This window comes from Sitophilus oryzae, unplaced genomic scaffold (assembly GCF_002938485.1).
Source record: "Sitophilus oryzae breed Bouriz unplaced genomic scaffold, Soryzae_2.0 scaffold_1112_pilon_pilon, whole genome shotgun sequence".
NCBI lineage: Eukaryota > Metazoa > Arthropoda > Insecta > Coleoptera > Curculionidae > Sitophilus > Sitophilus oryzae.
Window position 1 is genome coordinate 407,468 of NW_022145741.1, and position 27,460 is coordinate 434,927.

Sequence of the window (27,460 nt, forward strand, 5' to 3'; positions counted from 1 at the left end):
TAGAGAAAAGCTATTGAAAAAACATCAATCATTTTATTAGAATAATGTTATATAAACAAATAAATTATACTATTTTTGTTGTTTTAGGTTAACAGAAGGGGGTCCTATGTCGCCACAAAGTGGTCACTCATCTAGTTCCTGCGGTTCGCCACCAACAGCAGCCCATCTCAACGGAAGCGGTATTGTCAGCTCCTCGGATTCCCTCGCAAGTGGACCACCGTGTCTAGCTAACTTCGCAGCGGTTGCGACCGCCGGATGGCCTTTATTAGATACCCAAGGTAATTAAAATAGTTTTTGATTTTTATGCACCCAAAAAAGAATACCTACTGAAATTACTGCAGAAGCCGGCAACAGTTCATTTGAGTAGAACGCTCGCCAAAATTCACGGCAATATTTGATAAGCAAAGGCAAGACAACTGTCAAAACCAATGACTAAAGAATACAAGAACATGTAACGCCCATATGCGGGTTGCAGCAGAATTTGTGACATTAGACGCCATTTTTTTGGACATAACGAATGAGTCATCAGCTGGTCATCAGCGACAATTTTAGTGATTTTTAATAGTTTGTGTGTAGTGAACTTTGTATAAACTTTATTACAATGGTGATTAGTTGTGATTGTCTACAAGTATAAAAGCCGCAGCGATAAGAAAGAGCCAGGAGTTACGTTTCATAGGCAAATAAACAGTCCACTCCACCTTTTTAGCGTTTTCTTAATTTTCTTATTGAATTCGATAATTATTTTTCTGATATTATAAATATATACTTGATATGTGCTATATGTCGATACTAGTTTTGTATCTTTTGTTACCATTTTAATACGTTTTTTCGTAATTAATTAGTACGATACCACCGCATACACCATAGGCGTAGTGAAAACATTTATCACTTCAAGCGGCTATGTTATGAAAAATATGTGCCACGGCACTGTTTGGAAGAATGGTCACAGTTTGGTCTCGGGTGCTATTTGCACAGCATTATGCTATTTGTTCTTGTATTCTTTAGTCATTGGTCAAAACCATATTGAGTCTGCTAACAAGCCGCTGCAAGATCAACAAGCATTTAAAGCCGATGTGTGATTAATTGACAAAGTCGTGCAAATTCTGTCAATCAGGAGAACGAACGACAAACACATTCTGTGTCATTTTATGGTAACTACCTGACAAATAATGTGCAGTTCTGTGTAATAGAGCTTTTGAATAAAAAGATTAAGGAAGGAGTATAATGCTATCCATGTAGGTATTCATGCAAGGTATTATAGACGGACAAAGGACCCTAGGGTGGAGATCCTTGACAGTTCTGTTTGACGGTTCATTGGACACATTTGAATTTGATTTGAAATTTTGTGGATTTGTCAGTCTTTACTGAGGTTATTTTATGTTATTTATTATTTTTTCTACTAGTGATAGTTGTTTAAAAGTAAATCTAGAAGGAAATTTTGTAACAGAACTTAAATTAACAGTGACACTATTGCGATTTATCGAAGAAGACTGTAAAATAGTTGGTTGTGTAGTGTGCGGTAGGTGTGGTAGGTATTTCGGTCAAAAATCTAGGGAAATAATGGAATAACTTTTCGCTAGTAAGGTATATCATTGGTAATTGTTGCATATACGGTTTTCGGCTATTTTTCGACTATATGTATAAGAAAATTTTTATATACTTACATTCTATTGACCTTAGAGATTGCAAATATGCTGGGGGAGAAGAGAAATTGTGTTTCTTTAAGTATTTTTTCAACCAAACAAACTTACGGGACCGTGGTGCGAATAGGGGTGCTGGGCGGGGTAAAAATAATATTCTGATTAAAGATACTCATAACACAACCATTTTACAATCCTTTAATTAAGCTTTTAATGTAAAATTTCTTCAAAAAACTATGTAAAACTGTTTTATTTAGATATCATTGGCAGGTTACATATGGGTTACGTTACATTGAAGGATATGCTGACAGTAGTGAAGGTTGAATCTTGACAAACATTGTGAGTTGATGCCAAGTTGCCAAATCTGCAATTGTCCGGTAATGATAAAATCAGAATTAATAGAGATAATTTGTGTCAGTGTGGAGAGGTTGCTGATGTCTTTCATTTGATAATTACTTGTCCACATAATTATAATCACCAAAAAATCTTATATTCCTATTTCGACAATGAGATAGAGCAAAAACCGATTTCCCTGCATGACATCCTTTTTAAATTCAACAAGATAGAACACATAAAACAAATCGCTTTGTTTTTGAATGTTAGTAATTTAAAACTCTAAATATTTACTAATAACAAGCCTACCATTAACTTTGTAATCAAGAAAAAAACTAGCCGCAAATTTGAAATGTCATATTCACATTTTCTTGAAATGCACAATTATTGGGACTTAGAGCTGCTTAGTACTCGAAGAATGCATGCATAACTGAATAGTTGCAGAGCTTAAAGCAACCTGTTTAATAGCCTCAATAACTGTTAGTCGTTAAGAAAGATAAATCTGTGAAAGTTCATAAAACGTGACCACCCAAAAGAAAAGCAGAAAAGTACTTTGCCAGAATGGTCCTGACAGCCTAGGCAACGCAACTCTCTCCTGAAAAGGAGAGTTTGAGAAAAAAGAAGAAGAAAGGGAAAAATGGCGTCATAGGTTTTAAAATGTTTTTATTTATTTTTTAAATCGCCACCAGCGGCATAGGGAATTGCTTAGTTATAGCTCTAGCAATGAAAACACACTGAGCGGTTTGGTTGGTTTGGTTTTGGTTGGTTTGTTTTGTTTGGTTTTGGTTGGTTTGGTTTAGATTCGGTTGATCTTGTTTGGTTTGATTCTTTGTTTTTTTTTCGAATGTTAGAAAAATTTTTCTCTTATTTTACCAAAATTGCATTTTTCCTCAACTCAAGCTCTTTATGTTTGTCTTAACAGCATTAGAATAGACACTTCATTTTATAGAAAATTTCTTAATTTTGAGGGCCATAAACTGAAACGGATCCCAAATAGCACTAAAAATATATAAACTATTTTTTAATCTAGTGAAAAAGAAGAAAACACAAAACAAAACAAAACATAAGAGTGAAACGTTATTTTGGTTTTGTTTTTTATATTTTGTTAGTTTAAGGTTTTATTTTTATATATTTCATCAAAATAAAATATATTATTTTCATTTTTCAATGTTTGTTTTATTTAATTTAATTTGCTTCATTTGGGTTAGTTTAAAAAATCAAAATCTACAGATATAAAAATTTTAAAGAAAATTCAGTGGGACTGGCAACATTGCTTTCCCTTCTGTCGGTGTCATGTCAAATCAAGTGTTAAAATTCTCATAACGTCAAATATGTGTCAAATATTAAATTAAAATATTTTGAAATTCCTTGCATAATCTATATTTTCTCAATTTTTTAAATGGAAAATGCGATTTTTCTACATTTGTATGTCATGTTTTACCAGTTTATACGCTTTTACCCCGCCCCGCACCCCTATTCGCTCCCCGGTCCCGTAAGTTTGTTTGGTTGAAAAAATACTTAAATAAACACAATTTCTCTTCTCCCCCAGCATATTTATAATCTCTAAGGTCAATAGAATGTGAGTATATAAAAATTTTCTTATATAGTCCAAAAATAGCCGAAAACCGTATATGCAACTGTTACCATTTTTTCTTGCATTTTTCCTTTTATTTACTACTTGCCAAAGATTAGACGTCAAAGAATTTAGATACGTCAATTTGGTTCAGTATCTATTTAATAGATTTTTTAAGAAGGATACGACTGAAAAATACAATCTAAAAATAAGAAGACCACAACAGAACTATTTACAATAGACGATCGTGGTATTGGATTGAGGATTGAAGTGATTTATGTTGTTATTTCTTTACAGGTGTGAAGAGCGAAATCAAATCGCCAGGCCTGAGTGATAGCGATGTGGCCGCAGCACTGACGGCCGCGCACCAGGAGGCGGCGAGCGTCGGGGCGCCATTCTATGGGGCGTCGCCCGCCGACATAGGAGCCGCCGCCTACGACAAAGACTACCCGCAGGCCTATGCGCAAGCTCATCAGTATTACAATAGGTGAGAGTCGCTCCCCTTTAAGATTTGAGCACTATTTCAGAATATTTATCGACCTACGAATGAACGTTAAACTACTGTTGTCAATCCTAATTCGTGTCTGTTGTACTGTTTTTTTCTGGTTAATCTGGTTTAATTAAATTAGGTATTATTTATGTTAAAAATACATTTTTTACCTGGTTTATGATAATAAGTATAGAATACATATATCATATTTTTATAAAAGTTCTTAATAAGCTACCAACATTTAAAAATATATATAAACCGTGTCCATTTAAAAATATATATAAACCGTGTCCATTTAAAAAAAAATTACAAATGTTTGTCAAGTATACGAATCGTCAGAATGCGTCTTAAAACGAGAACTCCACAAAAAAACAAAATGTTGCAAAAATCGAGATTCAAAAAAAATTAACTATACCGGGTGCGTCTCAAAAGTGGCTAACCCCTATAACTTTTTTATTTTTTCAGATAAAAATCGAGATTTGGTATATTAGTATATGACATATGTAAATTAGGATTGATTGATGTATTCAATTCTTTTCGGCCACTTCCTGTTTCACCGGAAATGACTACAACTTTTGATTTTTAAATGGCACCTTTGGTGTTTTTTTACTTTAGTCGATAGGAAATGACATTCTGAATAGAATGACATGTCATATGTCAATTTTTGACATTTTTGCTTAAAACAAAATTGAATTTTAAATTTCAATCTAGAGTGCCATGGCTGTGTTAAAAACACTAATTTTTAATCAAGTAGCCTTAGAAAAATAGATTTGATCCTGCAATGTTTTTAGTGTCTTGTCCCACTGGCCAGTTAAAAGATGCTTAAATCGTATTTTTAATCATAACTCAATTTTTTCAAATGGAACGAGGGTGGCTCATTAGCATATTTGGAAAAAGCATTTTTTTACGAATAATTTGGTACCACACACTTGATATTTCGTGTCAAATTGTCGTTATGAATCGCATGTTCATGTTGCAACATTACAAATAAACCATACTTATTCGAAAATGTCAAAAGTTGACATATGGTATGTCATTCTATTCAGAGTGTTAATTTGTATTGAATAAAGAAACAAAATACCAAGGGTACCATTTAAAAATCAAAAGTTCAATAAGAAAATTGTTTTCTCGAAAAAACGCAGTAGCTACCATTTATTTTAAGCCGATTAAATTAGATTTTTTTAATTTTTAATACTCTGTAGATCAAAAAGTACTTAGTCTGTTCCCAGAAGAATTCCTGACTAGTCAGCACGTTTCTCATTGGTTAAAATGCCTAGAAACCTGATTGTTAGTCTGGTTTCTACCCATTTCAACCAATAAGAAACGTGCTGACTAGTCAGGGATTCTTCTGGGAACAGGGCCCTTGAGACCGCATGATCATATACCTAAACTTTTTTTCTTAAACCCATATGAGTAATCACACCCTAATTTTTTAGACTACTTGAGAAATACCCTGTATGCAGTTCAGTTATTTGCTTACTGTAGAGAAATGATTCAACACCTAATACACAATACGGTTTTATAAAAATAAAGATTTCTAAACATGTTTTTTAATGATTTTTGTACCAGAATAGCTAGATGAATTTAACAGACAAAATTCTAGGAATAGTATGAAGTTGCGAAATTAATAGATATATATTCAATACCAATTAAACTTTTAGTTACGTAATCGCGATTTTTAAATTCATTGTTGCCAACCATAGAAATATTCAGCGCCGGGCTGACTAACTGAAATTTAATCTGGGGATTCAGGTGGTAGCTCTGCTGTAAAAAATGTCAAGTTGCCACATTTATTTATTTATTTCTTAATATTGTCATTCGTTTTGACACTTTAGTTTTGTATTACGAGTTTTTGGTTTAAATGAATTGTGTTGTGATACTTTAACCTTAAACATTTTTTCTAGCAGACCTTTGTTCTTTTTAGAACCGCTTTTAGTGCGAAGTGTACAAAATATAGCTTAATAGCCGTAAAAAACTCATCGCAACTTTACTAGAATATTTTGAACGGGAAAGCGGTAGTATTGGCCTTTTATGTCCCTTAAGAGCTGTTAAGAAGGTGAGTTTTGTTGATGTAAATAATAACTCTTTATATATTTATAATTAATTTATTTTTGTTTTCTAAAATATTTTGATTAAAAGAAAATATATAAAAGGGATGGGCAACGCTGTGCCAGTCAGGCTTAATCACGTGACTAAAAGTTTATTTGGTATGAACTATATATAAATTCGATGCTTTAGTTAATAATTTAGGGATAATAGTTACAAGCTCAAAATTGATAACAGGTTATTGCACTCAGATGCAAAAAAAACGCAACGGAGAAATTTTTTTTTCTGTATATAATTATATCAACTTTGATTCGTAAACTCAGGTTTTTATAAACTTTAGTATTTAGCATATTATACAGGGTTAATCGAGGGGTTGTTTTTTACTCTAAGTTTAAAACACCCTGTGCATTAATTTCGTCTGTAAATTTTCCTAAAATATAATTTTACGGTGAGAACCATGACTCCTGAGCATTTTGTTTTTTGGATTGTCAAAAAACACTTTAAATTTGACCATAAATTTCTCCGTTGCGTTTTTTTTTGCATCTGAGTGTATATGGATCTAATTCAATAAAAATAATTTTTCTTTAGCATGCACCAAGCATACAGCTCATCCAGCTCTGCTGCAGCTTCCTACATCAGCCCGTCTTCATCGAGCCCCTTTTATAGCACTTCGTCGTACCCTTATTCGCCCCTAGGCCCCACAAGGGCCTCCTGTAAGGCATCCGGCTATATAGCAGCGCCTTATGCCTCACCAGCTAGTGCGTTTGGAAGTGCAGGAGCGCAGACCAGTCAATACTCCCCTTACGGTACTTATGGAGCTAGCACTGGGAGCACTACCGGATTTGCGCAGGGTTTTACACAGGTTTGTAAAGGAAAAAATAAAAAACATGAAACTAAAGAATTACCTTGGTTATAGGGAGTGGAATACGGACCTTACAGCACAAGTTATGCTGATTCACAAGCTAGTCAATACGCAGGGACTTATTATGCCGCACAATCTTACTCTCCTTATGTTAGTTCTCCTAGTTCTAGTGGAAGTATTGGGGCTTCGACTTATCAGTTAGCAGCTACATCTCTTTCAGGTAATATACCGGGTGAGTCTTAAATAAGTGTAAATATTTTCAGGGCTGGTAGATCTCGATAAATGTAACAGATTTTCTCTTTGCCTTTTTTCAAAGAAGTCCAAAATAACTGAGTTAGTTTACTTCGAAAATAAAAAAAAATCACTTAAATTTTGAAAACCACTTGATCTTTTCTGGGTTTTCTTTCTTATACATTTAACCCTCGAGCAGGCGCGTCCAGAATATTGTACCGCAATTTTACTAATTTAATAAAAACAAAATATCCTTATAGGATCATAGATAGGTGGTGCCATTCTTATTTCGGGATATTTGACACCTTTGGTCGTAGTAATTGCATATCCATCGAATTTGCTTCAGTAGCAATTCTGTTGTAAATCTGACAACTATATATGGAAGGAGCGGTACTCCGTGCCGCTACGCGCTGGGTAATGTCAGTAAAATATATAGTTATCATTTTTTTATTTCGTTTTATGTGGTGTAGTTTTTAATTGTTAATTAATTTTTTCGATTGCTTTTATAATAATTTGTTAAATGTATGTTATATAGGGTGATTCACGGCGATGGCACGTTAGAAGTTTGGTTTGGTTTAACAGTAATATATTATTTTTTGAAAATTTGGATTCTTACATACAGGCACCTGCTCTATCTATCTAAAATATTTTCAGCGTTACAGTGTTGCCGCTTCATACTAAAAGCGGTAGCATCTTTCTTATTTTAAAATTTTAAATGGAACACCCGGTATATTATTACATTTTTGGAAACTACTTTCACATCCCAAAATTTTTCTATTAAATAAATAAATAATTTAAACGAGTAACTAGCCTGCCTGCCTGCTTTCGTCGCCTATTAATTTTAATTTTATACTAGTAATAACCTGTTTTTTAATTTAATTTAACTTTTCCCTGGTGCACTAGCCTTCCCCCTGGTCATACCCGTTGATTGCATCCCCTTTCTTCTCTTTTTTTCCTTATATTTGATTACATTTTTTGTATTTTATTTTATATTTTTTCCATCAATTTTTTTATGTAATTTATGTATTTATATATTTTTGAATATCTACGGGGCTGTGCGACACAAAAACATTTAATGTTTTTGTGTATCGGTTTTTTTATAATCGCGACACAGTCCCTTTTACCTAATTTTTTGCTTGTTTAATTTTTATATTAATATTAAAAAAAGATAAATAAACTATTTGAATTTGAATATTATATTAACCTATATCTATCTAATAGTTTTTGAGATAAAAAATAAAACATGTGTAAAATTGACAAAATAATGATCTTGAATAAACATTGGTAGTCATAAATTCAACAAATTTGAAAAAAGTTGAAATTTTATATAAATTCGATATATAAGATCTGTCTAAATCAACCGATTGGATATTCCACAGGGAGAGCAAAATTCATATTTCTGTTTGGTAAAATTGCTCAAATCTTTATGTTAAATTCAAGCCTAGTTCATTATTCCACAAATAGAAATAGAAACACAAATATAATTGCTTTTCAACGATGTATCATGTTCCTATACCGTGCCTATTCCGATTTTTTTCAGTAAAACCATTTAAAAGATAATATTATCTATTATTAAAATTGTTTCATTTCAAGAATTTCGTTACCATGACAATTTTCGAAATTTTAGCAATTAAAATAGTAAAACCTATTATAATTGATTCTTATAAAGTTTAACTCTTTGTGAATTATTACAATAGAATTATTTATTTTTTTCTTTGAATAAGAAGACTAAGGAAGGAGCATATCAAAAATATTAGGTCCGCCGCGATGGGCCTCAAATATGGCCGACGAAATATATTCCGGTTTATCAGTGTCGTTCTAATTTTAGTTAAAAAATGTAAAACTATGATGTAGGGTAGACGTGGGGTAGACTCAATAATTTGTTGTTTTATTTTACGTTGTGAATAAATGTTGGTAGTTATTAAAATTGTTACAAAAATATATAATTCTAATAAAAATAGATAAGTTATAATAAGTATTTATTAACACAAACATCCGATACGCTACTGAAGCAGGTAAGTCAAATTAACGTCTCTAAATTCTTTGACATCTAATCTTTGACAAGTAATAAATAAAAGCTAAAATGCAAGAAAAATATATAATTTAGATAATTTAAGTAAATTTCATAAATGATCGGTTTACTACACGTATGTATATTATATAGTCACTTACTAGCGAAAAGTTGTTCCATTATTTCACTCAATTTTTGCCGAGATCTACCGCACGCTACACAACCAACTATTTTAGAGTCTTTTTCGATAAATCGCGATAGTGTCACTGTTAATTTAAGTTCTGCCACAATTTCCATCTAGATTTACTACCTTTATACAACTATCAGTAGTAGAATAAATAATAAATAACATAAAATAAGCTCCGTAAAGACTAACAAATCCACAAAATTTCAAATCAAATTCAAATGTGTCAAATGAATCGTCAAACAGAACTGTCAAGGATCCCCACCCTAGAGAGCTTTTTCCGCCCACCATGCATGAATACATGGATAGCATTATGCTCCTTCCTTAGTCTTCTTATTCAAAGATTTTTTTAAATGACTCTACTGGAGAAACCAGAAGGTTTAGGTATAGGAACATATGATATATCGTTGAAAAACAATTTTATTTGTGTTTCGATTTTTTAAATGATATACATCGGCGGCTTGAATTTAAAATAACAATGATTTGAGGCAGGGGCGTATACAGAAATTTATTTTAGGGGGGGCCAAATCGAAAAAGTAATGTATAATTTGCTTTTTAGGCGCAATTTTTAACCCAAAAGCCTAATATTTAACACAATTTACAGTTTTTAGGGGGGCGGAGCCCCATGGGCCCCCTCTGTATCCACCGTTGATTTGAGGTATTTTATAACAAACAGAAATATATATATTTTTTGATCTTACTGTTTGATATGCAATCTGTTGATATAAACAGATCCATAGGACAGATCGAATGTGTCGACTTTCCATAAACTATAAACCAAATTTTGCTTTGTTTTTGCAACTAATGCAACAAACAGGTAGGGGGGGGGGCAAAATAAAAAATAATGTAGAATATGCTTCTTAGGGCGTCATTTTTAACCAAAAGCCTAATATTTAACACAATTTACAGATTTTAGGGGAGACCCGGGCCCCATGGCCCCCCCCTCTGTATCCGCCACTGACAACAAATCTGTTTACAAAAACTACAGTGAAAGACTAATCAATTGTACCTATACCAGTAGATATATCTACGAATAGAAGAAGAATAAACATTTAGATGATAGTTTCGTCTTCTTCCAGTGGTTCAATCTTTTTTTCGAATATTTAAAATAATCTTTGTTTTATTTTATATAATATGTACGGCAAGATATAGTTTTTGTGAGCTATATATTTTTTTTTATTTTGAATACTAAAAATGTTTCGTTCGGTTCCTTTTTTATATGACGTTTTTATAATATTTTTTTAAGTGGTAATAAAGTAAATATGTATTTAAAATATTGCTTCTTATTGTTTAGCTTGTAAAATTTTACAATAAAATATTTTACATTACATAATATTTAAAAATAGAAATTCGGTACAGAATACCGCAACGCACCCGGTCGTTGCTAAAAGACGCGCCTGCCCGAGGATTAATCTGCTACCTATGTTATAAACATTTTATATTTTTTAACGAAAAATTAACAAAAACTCCAATTGTTTTTTCAAAAAATTTCAAAGTTTCAAAAAAAAATTTCGCGAAAAAAACTCGTAGGCGTGTTTCCGGGGCTACCCCTAAAAATATTTTCACTTATTTAAGACTCACCCTGTATAGTAATAGTTATAAATTATTCTATAGCTGCTAGAAATACATTGAAAAGCATGTCCCTAATTCCTTAAAATACTCTCTAAAAACCGATCTCCACACATTACATTTCAGCTGATCTGGCACAACATAAAGTAACTCGATTCCAATGTTTAATCTTGATGGTTTACGATTTCCTCCTGTCCGCGGGTTTGGACTTTGTCCGATAACGCACGACCTCATACAAAATAAATCACTTTTAGCTTTTTTCCAACGATAAATAGTCCTAAACGAACTGAAACATTAACCACAGCTTAAACCTTGTTCACGTAGACGCGAATTGCGAATTGCGATTTTGCGAAACTGCTCTCATTGGTCAAATTTTACTGATCATGGCGGCGCTGTCAGAAATTTTAAGATTTTGGCGATTCGCAAGATTTAAAATTTGGGGGGCGGGAAAGTTAAAGTGTTTTCAACTTTTTGCGAATATTCCCGCGATTTTAAGGTTCGCGTTTGCGCAGAATGGTGTGGTGATACGGTTATCGATTATTCTGACGACGCTGCTGCAAAGTAACTGAAAGCATTTCTCCAGTTGAAATGGGTTCTCGTGCATAATATGTTTTTGATATATATGGTGACAATTTTTCAACTTCTACCAAGTTATCAAACTCCTGTACAGACAATCTGTGAAAATTCCTAAATTTTTTCTCATCTTTTGTTTATTCCTTGAATTAAATTGCGATAAGAACCTTGTTGCTTACGAAATTTGAATATTTCACATGTCCCAAATGACCTATAAACCTGTGCTATAAACCCGTTCTCTTCTTCGTTTTAACAATAAGTAAATGGCAATTTTGCGCCTTATTTTGTTCCAATCAATGTCCACAATCGTAATCAATATTCATAATCATTAAACAAATTTAAACTCATATCGTATGCTATAAAATAAAGGTCGTAAACACGATTAAATATGTATAAAACAAATTAAGTTATCTCAGGTTATGATTTTTTTTGGTAACTTTCAGTGGAGCAAAAATGAAATCTCTAAAAATTCGCGACGGTATGAAATAGGTCCAAATTTTGGGAATATTATTTTGGCGAATCGCTTTTCGCAATTCGCGTCTATATGAAGCAAGCTTTACACACCATTGTGTGTAAGCTGTGCATTAACTTTTGTCTGTAACTTTGCTTTTGTGATTATAGTAGCTTTGTTGAGACACGCATTCCTTTATCTAGAACGTAAACAGTCGTAAAGCAAAATGGGTCCTTTTCTTTTTTTCAAAAGAAAAAAGTACAAAAAGTAGAATAGTAAATGGGTTTGTTCCATGTTTGTTCTTTTATTTATTTTTATGACCTCTGACCTCAAACCTGCTCAAACCGTCACATCATTGAAGTCATCATTTTATGATAACTTATCAGCATCGGTAATCGGTACCTATTAACAGGGTTCGGAAAACTACATGTTACTCTTAAAAACTACATAACTAAATTACATGTAGTTTTATTTATTTATTTATTTAGCTTATGGCATTTACCAAACACACAAACAAAATAAAACACCATCAATGAAACACTAAACGTATAAACATGTAAATAGAGACAAAAAAAAACAATAGTCTCAATATACAAACATAAAAAAGTAAATAGGTATGTATACGTAATTTCTTACAGCTTCATATATAGCTGGTTAATCCATTGGATTGCCTGAGGGGTTGCGTGCAAGAAGTCTACCAGAAAAGGCTGTCATCGGACACTCGTAGATTATGTGCTGCATTGTTTGAGAAGTAGCACCGCAATCACATTCTGGACTCATGCGCATTCCCCATTTATGTAAAGCCGAGCCGCTTCTACCATGCCCAGTCTGAATCCTATTTAGCCGAACCCAGGTTTTACGAGGCATGTTAAAACCCTGTGGAGGATTTTCTAGGTCTAGCAGAGTATGCCAAACTGAGCTTACACTGCTCTGCCAGTTCGAGATCCATTCGTGATGTCCGTTAAAGTCATCAGTAATAAGCTCTTGGGCTGTTTTAACTGGTGGATTTCTAGATTTTAACCGGTTGAATCTTATTACGTCTTGATGTATTGGTAAATCAAGATTTTTTATGCAGATCTTTTTATATTCTCGGACTAATATTTGCTGCCTACGGATTTTCGGTGGTTCTATATGAGACAATTCTGGCAGCCATTCGATGGGGGTAGATTTGATAGAACCTGTAATAATTCTCATTGTTTGTTTCTCATCTACTTTAATAAAAGGACTATAATAATTTTTCTCTTCTAATATAATATAATGTAATATAGTCTTTAATATAAGGACATATAAGGACTGTTTAGCCAAACTGATGCACAATATTTGGCTGTAGAAATGACCAGATTAAGTGCTGACGTGCGTAGTGTCCAGATCGACCCCGCCAGTTTATATAGAATATTGTTACGAGTCCTTAACTTCGCTGCGAGGTTGGTTAAATGTTTGTTAAAAGAGAGAGTGCGGTCCAATGTAATTCCGAGGTACTTAGGATGATGATTGTGGCGTAAAATATTATCGTTAAAAATAATATTTAAATTCGTCGATGCCAGACGATTGTTAAAGTGAAAACAACATGTCTCAGTCTTCGTAATACTTGGTATGAGTCGCCATCTTCGAAAGTACCTTGATAAAATATTCAGATCATCGGACAAAGTTATCTCTAAATTTGCCATGCTGGTATGTTGTTTTGCAAGGGCTAAGTCATCAGCATACATAAATTTACGACTTGATGTAAAAGGTAAGTCAGCTACGTACAAGTTGAAAAGTAGAGGCGCCAAAACTGATCCCTGAGGAAGACCATTATTGAGCAATTTTGGTTTGCTCAATGTAGTTCCAAAAAATATTTGAAGTACCCTGTTGGAAAGCATGCAGTTTACCAATGATGTTAGCTTACTGCATCTTGTAATATTCAGGAACTTGTACATTAGCCCCTCTCTCCAAACCGTATCGTAAGCAGCAGTAAGATCTATGAAGACTGCACCAGTCTTGCTACGCTCTTCAAAGCCTCTCTCAATAAATGTAGTCAACGCAAGCACTTGATCCTCGCAGTTACGACCAGGTCGGAATCTGGCCTGAGGTTTAAATTCCTTCTTAATTGTGATTGAATGTTGTTTGTCCTTTTTAGCTCTAGACAAATTAGCTACGTGGTTGGCTATTTGGTCAGCTGTAATGTTGGACGGGTTTCTAGCATTATGGGACTCAGCTCCCAACTTTTTAAGCAGACTCCATGCCTTTCTGCTTGAGTGTCTAAAGTTTAAATTTGCAGTGGTTTCATTCCATTTCTCCCTTCTTGCTTCGTCAAGGTTCTGTAACAGAGTATCCATTTCCACATAATCTTCATAGAGAAGCTGATTGGCATCACTCCAGCACGGTATGTATTGTTTCCTTATTCCTCGTGGTATGTATTTTTTGGCGGTAGATATAATCATCTTCGAAAATCGATGATAGTTTACTGGTAGTGGGGCAATGAATCCTATATTTTTATCAAGGGCAGATGAATATCCTTCCCAATTGGCTTTTGCAAAGTTCCATCTTGGATGTTCGGAAGTTTGAATTACTGGGATCTGTGTTCCCACTTCGAGCAATACAGGGCGGTGTTGACTATGCGGAAAATTCCGAAGAAAGCAGCGGTTAACTGAGATAGGTTTCCCGTTTTGGTCAGTGGACACAAAACACAAGTGGATTAGTTTCAGTGCCTCATCTAGCAGAATGAAAGCTATATTTCTGTTTGGCACTAAAAACTATTTGAATGTTTTTAGCCTCTGTCCAATCCACTAGTTTCGAACCGGTTTCATCGCTTTGAAGGTATCTCCACTGGGTATGATGGCTATTGAAATCGCCAGCATATAATGTCGGATGAGGTTTGACCGGGAGTAAGTTATTTAGCCATTTGACCAGGGGCGGATAAAGAAATTTATTTTAGGGGGGAGCCAAATAAAAAAATAATGCAAAATATGCCTTTTAGGGCGCCATTTTTAACCCAAAAACCTAATATTTAACCCAATTTACAGATTTTAGGGGGGGGGGTCGGGCCCCATGGGCCCCCCCTCTGTATCCGCCACTGCATTTGACTGCAGGAGGTTTATAGACATTAACTATGGATATTCCAGCGACATCAATAACTATGGTGAAAATATCGTTGTCTTCGGAAATAGACACAAAGTGGACACTTTCTAAGTTAACCCGAGTGTATGTAGCTATGCCATAATGGGGGTGGTACGTCGGCGTCGCTCCAATCATTCTGTAACCATGAATTTTCCCTCTTTTCTGGAGCTGTGATTCGTCAGCAGTATGTGTTTCCTGCAGCAGGATCCAAAAGGAATTTCGAGAGATATTCACTTTTGGACCTACTAATGCCCTCGATATTAAGTTGACAGACCCTCACAAAGGGACCAAGAGTCTTTGTCAGTTGGTTCTGAGAAGAACCTTCAGTTTCGTCTGTTATAGTATGTGTGGTATGATATCCGGGAGATCATGTGATAGTCCGGATTCCCTTTCGCTCTAGCTCTTTAGCGTTACCCAGGGTGCACCTCGTGGAGGCGAGCTAAATATGCACCCCACTACATGTAGTTAATGTAGTTTATGTAGAGGGTGTAGTTTATGTAACCTATGTATGTAACTTTTAAATATCAAAGGTTTGAGGCAGGTTTAAGGTGAGGTTATAATAAGTTGAAGCTTAGAAAACACATAATGTGTTTTAATGTTTTGAGTTTTCGCATTTTATAAGAATTTTAATATATTGTGTTATCCATTATATTCTGTTTTTTATGAAATTATAATTCTTTAATTAAATAAAAAGCCTATGCATTACATGTTTCTATCAAAATGAACATGTTTATTTATAGGATGTTTTTTTTATCATAATATTAATACGTAGTTGATTAACATAGTTTTCATGGATAAAGGTGTGGATCCGGTGGCTGACCTTGAAACGAGTTTTTGCTGCATATAGTCACAAATACTACGCATGCGCACAACATCGATGTTATCAGATTACAAGTTATTTTGGAATTATTTTCAGTAGAAAATAAATAAGATTTATTTCAGTGACGGCAATATATATGTACATATCATATATCATTAATATTATTATTTTAATATTTCGCACAACACGTGAGCGCTTATTACAGTACGTCTGCTGGATCTGTGTCTTTGAAAGGAATGCGAACAAAAAATATTTAAATAAACAGCAATATATTTTATACGTCGACTTGACGAGTACGTCACCGCAAATCGCTCCGCCCACTCATTTTATTGGCTACTTGCAAATTTGTCTAATTTTTATTGATGGGACGCGTCGTCTATTTTTTTACGAAAAACATCGAGAGTATATCGTTTCCCCTCTCACGGATACCCCGTAGCTACAGAACGGACAGACGTACTGTATGTATTATCGTAGTCAATAAAATTAAATAGAAATAAAACTCTAGATTGCTATAATTAATCTAATTGCTCTAGATTATTATATGCTACGCTTAAAAAGTGCTTTATTAAAAATTAGGAAAAATAAAAGGGGTGTGTCCAAATTTCTTCTTTTTTTAATTTTTAAATGCTATAGTTCTATATCATGTTCATAATAGGTGATAATATGTTTTATAACATTTCATTAAACCTACGTGGGCCTTAAAAAGGCCTTTTAGCCTCCGTGATTATAACTGTAGAATCAGCAATATTAATTGGTACCTTGTTTAATTCTGCTTATACATATATTACATTAATTTTTAATTAATAATGTGATTTTCTTAGCATATATGATTTATAAACAATATTTTTCCTGAAGGATATATGCAAGTATTAAGATATCTTAACATTTATTCTGCACACCACAAAGCATATTGACATAAAAAAATTATAAGAAATATCTTAATATAAATCATAAATTAACTTAACTAAGTCTTAAGTTGGTCTGTGTATAAATCTAATAAAATCAAAAAGGAACCTTCACCATATTATCAAGATTTTTGTATTACAGAAAAGAAATTACAGTAAATTAAGAAAAGAATAACAAAGTACGGGATATTAAATACTGTAATGTATTCTAGGACACAAACCATATCCCTTCTATTGAGAAAAAGATAAAACATAAAGCATATTTTAATCTTATCAGAGCATTAATCGATATATTATGCCCAAGAACGGTAAACTAAGGTAACTAACTAAACTAATTAGGTTAACTGTTCTTGTATTATGCCTACAATTGCTTTAATCCACTAACTTGATATTTTTAAGAAATTATGATACAAACACTATAATCAAACTAGGTAAAATGTTACCTCTATCTCACTGACTTGTATTGTGCTGTAAGACTCGTCATGCGGTAGTACCGTATGATCGAAAAAAAAAAACGGTGTCCGTGATAACTATGAAATAAACATCCACAATGAACATCGCTGTCATTTTATATGTAAAATTATATGGGGAATGTCATCGAGTCATTTTCAAGCCAACTGCACACCGTTTTTTTAGATCATACGGTACTTCAATATACATATAATAATTGATATAATCAAAACTATTGTTGCCTGTAAATAACTAGAAATTAAAAAACTTGTATGTAATAAATGTGTCATATATTGATTATACAAAATAATCCTAATAGGTTTAAAACCTAAATAAGAAAAATATCCGTAAATGATAATTTTTGTGTAATCTAAACTTGTAATCTTTACTTCACAATCTTCATTATCCTTCTCACCTTAATTTTTTATATCAAAATAAATCTGAAATTATAAAATTAATTATAGAATTTGTATTATTACTGATTAACACTCAAAAAACATTTGTTTTCAACTGTAAATAAGCTGTACGCACACTGGTGCGATCACGGCCGCGGCCAAAAGTTGCTGAAGGATACATATGAGCCGTTTCACATTGGCGCGATCGAGTTTTGGAGACGAAGCGGCCTGGCGGCGTTCTAAGCTGTACGCACGCTGGCGCGATCACGGCCGCGATCGCACCAGTGTGCGTGTAGCTCAGTGTAGCTCTATTCTGCGGTGGCTGGTGGCGATCAGATTCAACTTGTCAAGTTTGATCGCGTGATCGCGACCCAACTGATAGGAATTTTCCGTTATTTTGTATGTTTTTTCTTGTTGCAATTTAGAAATGGAGTTAGCAGAGCAGCTAATTACGGCTGTAAAAATACACAAAATTCTATATGATTTATCCGATCCAAATTACAAAAATAATAGAATTAAAAATAAAAAGTTTAGACAAAGTTGGAGTTGCAATTGGATCGGATATATTTATATTGTAGGTAAATATTTTAGAATGTTTTTTTTTCGGTATACATAATTCACATTTTTAATTTGTGATAGCTCACTGTGATAGCTCACTACATATAGGTACGGCGGTAAACGTGAACGCGTTGGTGTGTGCCAGAATGATCGCTCATGTTATCGCTGCCCTGATCGTGATCGTGATCGCGGCCGTGATCGCACCAGTGTGCGTGTAGCTGTGTAGCTTATTCGAAAATATGGAGGCTAAAAATAGCCCGAATCGAAAATAACTACAATTTGGCAGCATTGAAGATGTGCGTTTGCGTAAAATCGATGGTCAAATGCAGCAAATATGGGCTTCAAGGTCAGCCACTGGATCCACACCTTTACCTTTTCATGTAAATGAACGGGAAAATACGTAATTTTTGAAGAAAAACTACACGTAGTTAACCAGGTAAAACTAAACTTAAGGAATAATATATAAAATTGAATATATAAAATTGTAATATTAATAACATTTATTTATAATAAAATTATATAAGGATTCTTGCCACTTAACTGCTAATATAGAAATTTAATTCTACGCTGTGTTTGTCATAATACGGATCAACCTGCTCTCACTACCGGTTTCGGAGCCCTACTCCATCATCAGGTGAGCTTGGGAGATCCACAAAATGACAACCACAGCGCAGAGAGCCTTACCTTATATAATTTTATTATATACCTCTACTGCAAGAAATTTGTTTTCTATTTTATTTATATATTTACATTAGAATTAAAAATTATCATTTACGAATTTTTTCTTAATGGTTTTAAACTTATTAGAATTATTTTATTTCTTTCAAGTTATTTAATTTCTAGTTATTTACAGGCAACAATAGTTCTGATTATATCTATTGATGTATTGAAGTACTACCATGACGAGTCTTATAGAACAATACACGTCAATGGGAGATAGAGGTAACATTTTGCCTATAATGTTACTAATATAATATACTTTGATTATAATGTTTGTATCATAATTTCTTAAAAATATCAAGTTAGTGGATTAATAGCAATTTTAGACATATATTTTATCGAAGAGTGTGGTGATAAGATTAAAATAAGCTTTATGTTTTATCTTTTTATAAGGGAGATGGTTTGTGTCGTAGAATTACAGTATTTAATATCGTGTAGTTTGATATTCTTTTCTTAATTTACTGTAATTTTTTGTTTCCTATAATGCCAAATGTTGTCAATATGGTGAAGGTGTGGTTTTTATCTTATTAGTTTTATACCTGTGTTTATACAAGACCAAATTAGACTTAGTTAGTTTGTGATTTATATTAAGATCTTTCTTATAATATTTGTTATGTCTTAATTTTAATACTATATTATGCTTTGTCTGGAAAATAAATGTTGAAAAAAAACACTGAAAAGCATATATTTGTTTTCTACTGAAAATAATTCCAAAATAACTTGCAATCTGGCAACATCGAAGATGTGCGCATGCGTAGTGTCTGTGACTATAAGCTTGTTTCATTTAGACCACAATTTAGACGCGAATCGCGAATTGCGAAAAGCGATTCACCAAAAAATATTCGCAAAATTTGGACCTATTTCATACAGTCGCGAATTTTTAGGGACATTTCATTTTTGCTCCACTGAAAGTTACTAAAAAAAATCATAACCTGAGATAACTTAATTTGTTTTTATTCATGTTTACGATCTTTATTTTATATTTTATAGCATACAATATGAGTTTAAATTTGTTTAATGATTATGAATATTGGGTAAAGGTGTGGATCCGGTGGCTGACCTTGAAGGCCATATTTGCTGCATTTGATCATCGATACTACGCAAGCGCACATCGTCGATGTTGCCAAATTGCAGTTTATTTTCGAATTATTTGCAGTTGAATTTTTTCTTTGAGTGTTAATCAATAATAATACAAATTCTATAATTAATTTTATAATTTCAGATTTATCTTGATATCCAAAATTAAGGTAAGAAGGATAATGAAGATTGTGAAATGAAAGTATTATGAATATATAAAATTGTACGTAATAATAACAGAGATATGGAAGTGGTTGAATAATAATAACATTTATTTATATATTTCCATTAGAATTAAAAATTATCATTTACGTATTTTTTCTTAATGGTTTTAAACTTATTAGAATTATTTTAGTTCTTTCAAGTTATTTAATTTCTAGTTATTTACAGGCAACAATAGTTTTCATTATATGTATATTGATGTTTTGAAATATTACCATGACGAGTCTTATAGAACAATACACGTCAATGGGAGATAGAGGTAACATATTTTACCTATAATGTTACTAATATAATTTCTTAAAATTATCAAGTTAGTGGATTAATAGCAATTTTAGACATATATTTTATCGAAGAGTGTTGATAAGACTAAAATAAGCTTTATATTTTATATTTTTCTCTTTAGAAGGGAGATGGTTTGTGTCGTAGAATATATTACAGTATTTAATATCGTGTACTTTGATATTCTTTTCTTAATTTACTGCAATTTCTTGTTTCTTATAATGCCAAATCTTGACAATATGGTGAAGGTTGAATTTTGATCTTATTAGTTTTATACCTGTGTTTATAAAAGACCAAATTAAGACTTAGTTTGTGATTTATATTAAGATCTTTCTTATAATATTTATTATGTCTTAATCTTAATACTATATTATGCTTTGTCTGGAAAATAAATTCTATTCCATCCTTCCATTAGGAAAAATATGGTTTATAAATCATATTATAGCTAAGAAAATCACATAAATTAGGTGTAAGAATAGAGAAATCTTAAAGTAGCAAATTAAAAAAAAGGAAAAACTTGGACATATAATTTCCCGAATTTTTAATAAAGCCCTTTTTAAACGTAGCTAAATAATCTAGAGCAATTAGATTAATTATAGCAATCTAGAGTTTTATTTCTATTTAATTGTATTGACTATAAATACTTAATAAGCGTTCACGTGTTATGCGAAATATTAAAATAATAATATAAATCCTTGATATAAATAATATACCGCGTACTATGAACTATGATGAAAAATAGATGATGAAATGATGACATTTTATGATGAAATAGCGTCAGCGATGACTATGAAATGAAGATCGCTGTTATTTTATATGGGAAATGTCCTCAATCGTCATTTCCCAGCTAACTGGACGCCGTTTTTTCGATCATGCGGTATATATTGACAAAAAACACTGAAAAGCACATATTTGTTTTCTACTGAAAATAATTCCAAAATAACTTACAATCTGGCAACATCGAAGATGTGCGCATGCGTAATGTCTGTGCCTATATGCAGCAGAAACTCGTTTCAAGGTCAGCCACCGGATCCACACCATTACCGAATATTGATTACGATTGTGGGATTGGAACAGAAGGGTCAAAATTGCCATTTACTTATTGTTAAAACGTAGAATAGAACGGGTTTATAGGTCATTTGGGGCATGTGAAATATTTAAATTTCGTAAGCAACAAGGTGCTTATCGCAATTTAATTTAAGAAGTGAGGTCAAAAGATGAGAAAAAATTTAGGAATTTTCACAGATTGAGTCTACTGACTATGATGTGTTTATGTTTTTCACAGATTGTCTGTATAGGAGTTTGATAACTTGGTTGAAAAATTGTCACCATATTATATCAAAAACATATACACGAGAACCCATTTCACCTGGAGAAATGCTTTCAGTTACTTTGTACTTTGGTACTTTGTGGCAGCGTCGTCAAAATAATCGATAATCGGATCACAACACCATTCTGCGCAAACGCGAACCTTAAAATCGCGCGAATATTCGCAAAAAGTTGAAAACACTTTAACTTTCCCGCCCCCCAAATTTTAAATCTTGTGAATCGCCGAAATCTTAAAATTTCTGACAGCGCTGCATGATCATTAAAATTGGACCAATGAGAGCAGTTTCGCAAAATCGCAATTCGCGATTCGCGTCTATATGAAACAAGCTATATGCAGCAAAAACTCGTTTCAAGGTCAGCCACCTGATCCACACCATTATCCAGGTAAATTACCTCTTAATTAACTATACTTTCAAACCCAGTCCATAACCAGACCTGGGTAAGCTGGGTTCGAAAAAGTAAGCTTGTGCCTTGCTTGTGCTTACCAGGGTTCGGAAGTAGTTAACTAAGACGTAATTTACCTGATTAACTACGTGTAGTTTTTCTTCAAAAACTACGTCTTTTCCCATTCATTAACTACATGAAAACTACGTTAATAAACTATGTATTGATATTATGAATATTTTTCCTTTGTATCAGGTGTAATAGAGATAATATGATGTAAATATTATATTTAAAGCCATATTTCTTCTTTTTTTCTTAAATACATTATGTGTTTTTAAAGCTTCAACTTATTATAACCTCACCTCAAACCTTTGATATTTGAAAGCTACATACATAGGTTACATAAACTACACCCTCTACATAAACTACATTAACTACATGTGATGTAGTTTATGTAGTTTTTAAAAGTAACATGTAGTTTTCCGAACCCTGGTGCTTACTAAGCAGGGCTATAATTTCATCCACAACGCACGGATACAAGACTGGCTCCAACTACTGCCCGCAAGATTTTAAAAAGAAGATTTTGACAACCATCTGATTTCTCTAACCTCGTTTTTTTTAAATTCTATTTATTTCAATTTATTTTGATTTCCTATTTCTTTTATAATTTGTTTACATGGACAGAACATTTTAATTTATAGTGTGTTCTCGGATGCAGTATTAATTTAAAAATATATTAGAAATTGTCTCTGAAGTATCTCAAGTATAATGTTATGTCCTTACAGTGATACTAGTGATTCAGACTCAGAAAATGATCACAATGGTATTAAAATACTTTTATTTAGTGGCAGACTAGCTGAATGTTACATTTATTTTATAAAATGGGTAAAATTTTTTTATATATAGATTAATATTGTTTATAATTTATAGAAAGCCCTTCAAATGGAATATCATTAACAGATGGATCTACTTCACCATTAAAAGCTGATAATGCCAGAAGGTCCAGGGAATCATCAGCTAGTTTAGGTATTTTCTTTATTATGCTCATACATAACATGTTTATAATGTTTTTATATACAGGTAGCGAGACGAGATCTAGAGGCAGAGGTAGAAGAACAAATAACGTTTCACCTACCACGCCGGAGTCAACTACAGACAGGGTTTTTATATGGGATCTGGATGAAACTATTATTATTTTTCACAGTTTGTTAACTGGTAGTTATGCCACAAAATACCATAAAGTAAGTTGTCTATTTATACTTCAAAAAAGCAATAATTTTTATTAATTTTCTGATTCTTAGGATGCTCAAAATGTTGTACAGCTAGGTTTTAAAATGGAAGAAATGGTCTTTAACCTAGCTGATACACACTTTTTCTTTAATGATATAGAGGTGAGTTAAATTATATTTTGCAATATTTAGTGTTTAAAATTTGATTTTTATTTAGGAATGTGATCAAGTTCATATTGATGATGTGTCTTCTGATGACAATGGACAAGACTTAACAAACTATAACTTTAGTACAGATGGTTTTCATGCAGCGTCCGCAACGGGCAGTGGCAATTTATGTTTAGCAGCTGGTGTCAGAGGAGGAGTGGACTGGACTAGAAAACTAGCCTTCCGATATCGAAAAATAAAAGAAACATACAACAACTACAGAAATAGGTCTGTATTAATTTTGTTTTAAACAAATATAGATTACTTACTAGGTTATTTGTAGTGTGGGAGGTCTTCTGGGATCAAATAAAAGGGAACAGTGGCTTCAACTGAGACAGGAAATTGAAGCTGTGACAGATAACTGGCTCACTTTAGCAAATAAATGTTTAACTTTAATTAATTCAAGAAGTAATTGTGTAAATGTGTTAGTTACTACTACCCAGCTCATTCCAGCATTAGCAAAAGTATTATTATTTGGTTTAGGAAATGTTTTTCCCATAGATAACATCTATTCTGCAACAAAAATAGGTTAGTCATATATATATATTTGTTTTTTATATCTACCTAGTATTGTATTTTAATCGTTTTATGCAGGAAAAGAAAGTTGTTTTGAAAGAATCATCACTCGTTTCGGTAGAAAATGTACCTACGTGGTTATTGGTGATGGACAGGATGAAGAGGCAGCTGCAAAGACTTTAAACTTTCCTTTTTGGAGAATAACAAGCCACAGTGAGATAGCGGCATTATACAATGCTCTAGACATGGACTTTTTATGATGTGTTTATTCTTTTAAGTTATACCCATGTAAAAAATGTACAATTACTTGTATAGATTATATATAGCAAGATTCTGTGAACAATCTCAAAAAAAGTATTGTTTTAAGATGTTTACTTGTATATTTGAAGTTATTTTAATAAAGAAAAGTATTAGTCTTTTATGTTAGGACATCATTTTATAGCAGCAAAGTATTCACAAATAACAACTTCTTTTGATTTCAGAAATTAACATATTTTAGTCAAACCATGTATGAAGGTTAAGGAGAAAAACTGACTTGATTGATTTAATACTGTCAAATATCATGTTAAAGATCCAAAAATATATTACTGTATGCAATACCTATTATTTGGACATCGTTTGTTATATGCAATTACCATTTAACATGTGATTGGGACTGGACATTCTCAGCAAATTGAGTTGATTACTAAAACTCCCATAAAATCGATATCGGTGACTTTTCCCCTTACCCTTTATATTTTTCCTGTGTAAGAAACACAAAAACAAAACACAAAGTTTGGTTTCTTTGTAAATTTTTAATTTCTTTTCAGTGCACATTCACAGTTTTTGATAGTTATTTAAAAATGTTCTATTTTTACTTTGAACAGCAAATACTAAGTCACACTAATGTATTAGAAGAATATTTTTAATGAAGGTAATGTTGAACTTTTGATACATTAGGAAAAGAAAAGATATAGAATTATATTAAGTTGAAACAAAAAAAGGCAATGTACCAAAAAAATAAGTTTTTATAATTTTAGGTATTTTTTATTAATAAAAAAAGCAACAATAATGTTTAAAAGGAACAATGTATACCAAACAATAAATTTATTGTATATATAGAACTATTTGTTTTAATCTGATTTAGTTTAACAAAATATAATCAAAATTAAAAAAATTTAACACCTTCGTCGCTATCAGACAAGATCAACTCACATTTTCTGTCTTTTTCTAATATTTGTAATGCTTTAACTAGAACTTCATGTTGAATCCCATAAAATTCCTCATTCTGTACATCTTCACCTTGCGATAACTCATATAAAGTTAAGACACTGTTCTGAAGGCCTCGAGATGAAATACAATCATATATCATGTTAGCCCATTCATCCAAAGTATGCCAATAAATTTCCCAACGTTGTTTGCTCTAAAATTCATGTTTCTCTATAACGCCAGTTTTATAAATATTAGTCTTACCTTATCAACTGGTGCGGCATGGCCAGTTCTTTGCAATTCAGATAAAATAGAAATAATAACAGATTGATCTAATTTCCGATTTATGTTGCTATTATTGAACAAGGCGATATGGCTAGATTCTCGAACATCAATAATATACAACTTGCCTTTCTTGCAGTAATCTAAAATAAGATTTTTCCATGCTTGAAATTGTTTAGCCCTGGTTTCTGGGTTCAGTTGCAAGGTAAAAAATGGTGGAAAATTATATTGCCAGGGCCACTCTATATTTGTTTCAACCATTTCTTCAAAATTAATAACTTTAATGCCCCTTAAAAGCTTTAAATAACAGTATTCTCCTTGGTATTCAAACCATAACAAAAGAAAACTCACAAAACACAAATCAATGACTGATTCAACGACACAAATAGAAAACTAACCACAAAAAATGAATCACAAAACCATAGACTAATTTACAAAACCATGAAACCATAAAATAAGAATAAAGTAGCTATGAACTATGGAGGGCTTAAAAAAGGAGATTTATCGGCAATGGGCAAATTTGAAATTTCTGTCCCCACTTTTAAGCAGCTTCCTCGGTTTGACAGCAGAGGCACTGCGATCGACTGGGATACTACATTTTCATTGTTAGTATACGATTTAATTGTGTTTTTAATAAAAATTTTTTTTTATAGTTAAATTTAACTGAATTTTAGCATGTACAACAACAATGAGTCGTGGTAGAAATTGCTTTGTACCTGGCTGTACAAGTGGGAATCCAAATAAAAACAAGGCAAATAAAGAACGGGGTGAAAGAAACCCAAGCCTTTTTCGAAAGCTCTCTAATGTAATGTAAGTAATGACTATTTATTTATAAAAAATATGATGTAGAAAAACAATTAAAATTAATATACATTTTTTTTTTTTTTTTATTTTATTAATTATAAACCAAATAATAGGAAAATAAGCCAAATCAACATGTTGTATATACCATAACCCTAGGAGGCCCTTGGTTATAATTAAAAATAATTTAATAACATAATAGGTGAAAATTACCTGTTGACATGTAACTATATTAACCACAGTTTTAAGTGCATAGTTTGAAAAGTGAAATAATTAAATATACTTCTAAGAATCGTATTCTCAAAATAACAGCTTTAATAGTGAAAAATGTTTTTTTTTATTTTATTTAACAATTATAAATATTCTTTTATTAGGGGAGTCCCTAGCTTGCTACAGCAGTGGCAAAATGCGATACCCAGATCAGACAAGACACTTATCAGCAAAGATGCTGTTTGTGAACTACATTTTCTAGATGAAGATATTTTGACTCGTTATGAGATCAAATTAACTGACTGAACTATCAGTAGAATTGAGCGGGGGAGACCATTATTAAAGGAGGTTTCAATTCCAAGAATTTTTCCTAACCTGCCTTCATATTTATCCAATTATAAAAGAAAGAGGAAACCACAATGTGTAAGGAGTGAAGCAACTGAAAACGTTCCCTAATTCAAAAAAGTAAAGGTCTGCCTATTAACATGTTGAGAAAATCAAACTTCAGAACCTAACTTTGAGAATGAGAATGAAATTGCCTCGTCGAATATACTAATGTGCCAGTTTGATGTACAGACAGTAGAGTTAGCTATGTTCACAAATTGAAAATAGTTTTGCATATGTCAGATTGTAAATTTATTATAAAAATTATTTAGTTTTTGACTAGCCGTCGCCAAGACCGCTTGTCATTGAGGAAATAATAAGGATAATTTGAAAATTATTTGTAGTTGGGTTTGGTTGATACTCTTTGATGTGTATATAAATCCAGTTTAGAATAGTTTTTTAATGAAATCATGAAATAAGCTCTTTTAATTAATATGTAGGT

General features: G+C 32.4%; 2 protein-coding genes across 2 annotated transcripts in view; one reads left to right on the plus strand and one right to left on the minus strand.

Annotated features, from left to right (window-relative positions):
- The window catches only part of LOC115882450 (eyes absent homolog 2), an 87,135-nt gene extending 62,561 nt beyond the window's left edge, over positions 1-24,574 (plus strand). Inside the window, exons 3-12 of the mRNA XM_030900518.1 lie at positions 88-278; positions 3,844-4,033; positions 6,671-6,944; positions 6,999-7,164; positions 23,132-23,227; positions 23,282-23,442; positions 23,503-23,592; positions 23,648-23,865; positions 23,921-24,165; positions 24,232-24,574. Coding sequence (XP_030756378.1) covers positions 88-278; positions 3,844-4,033; positions 6,671-6,944; positions 6,999-7,164; positions 23,132-23,227; positions 23,282-23,442; positions 23,503-23,592; positions 23,648-23,865; positions 23,921-24,165; positions 24,232-24,413 — 1,813 coding nt within the window. The 3' untranslated portion in view covers positions 24,414-24,574. The remainder of the gene's footprint in view (positions 1-87; positions 279-3,843; positions 4,034-6,670; positions 6,945-6,998; positions 7,165-23,131; positions 23,228-23,281; positions 23,443-23,502; positions 23,593-23,647; positions 23,866-23,920; positions 24,166-24,231) is intronic.
- A 648-nt stretch (positions 24,575-25,222) lies between these two features.
- On the minus strand, positions 25,223-26,256 carry LOC115882460 (vacuolar protein-sorting-associated protein 25). Its single transcript, XM_030900529.1, has 2 exons — positions 25,606-26,256; positions 25,223-25,555 (listed from the first exon to the last, which is right to left on the minus strand). The coding sequence occupies exons 1-2, from the start codon at positions 25,882-25,884 to the stop codon at positions 25,301-25,303; spliced, it is 534 nt and encodes a 177-aa protein (XP_030756389.1). The 5' UTR covers positions 25,885-26,256; the 3' UTR covers positions 25,223-25,300.
- Between the last annotated feature and the right edge of the window lie 1,204 nt (positions 26,257-27,460).

Bases quoted from the DNA above. Each gene is read 5' to 3' on its own strand.
- LOC115882460 (XM_030900529.1), bottom strand. From the start codon at position 25,884: ATGGTTGAAACAAATATAGAGTGGCCCTGGCAATATAATTTTCCACCA. The intron at 25,556-25,605 runs GTAAGACTAATA...CATGAATTTTAG, and splicing joins ATGCCGCACCAGTTGATAAG to AGCAAACAACGTTGGGAAAT.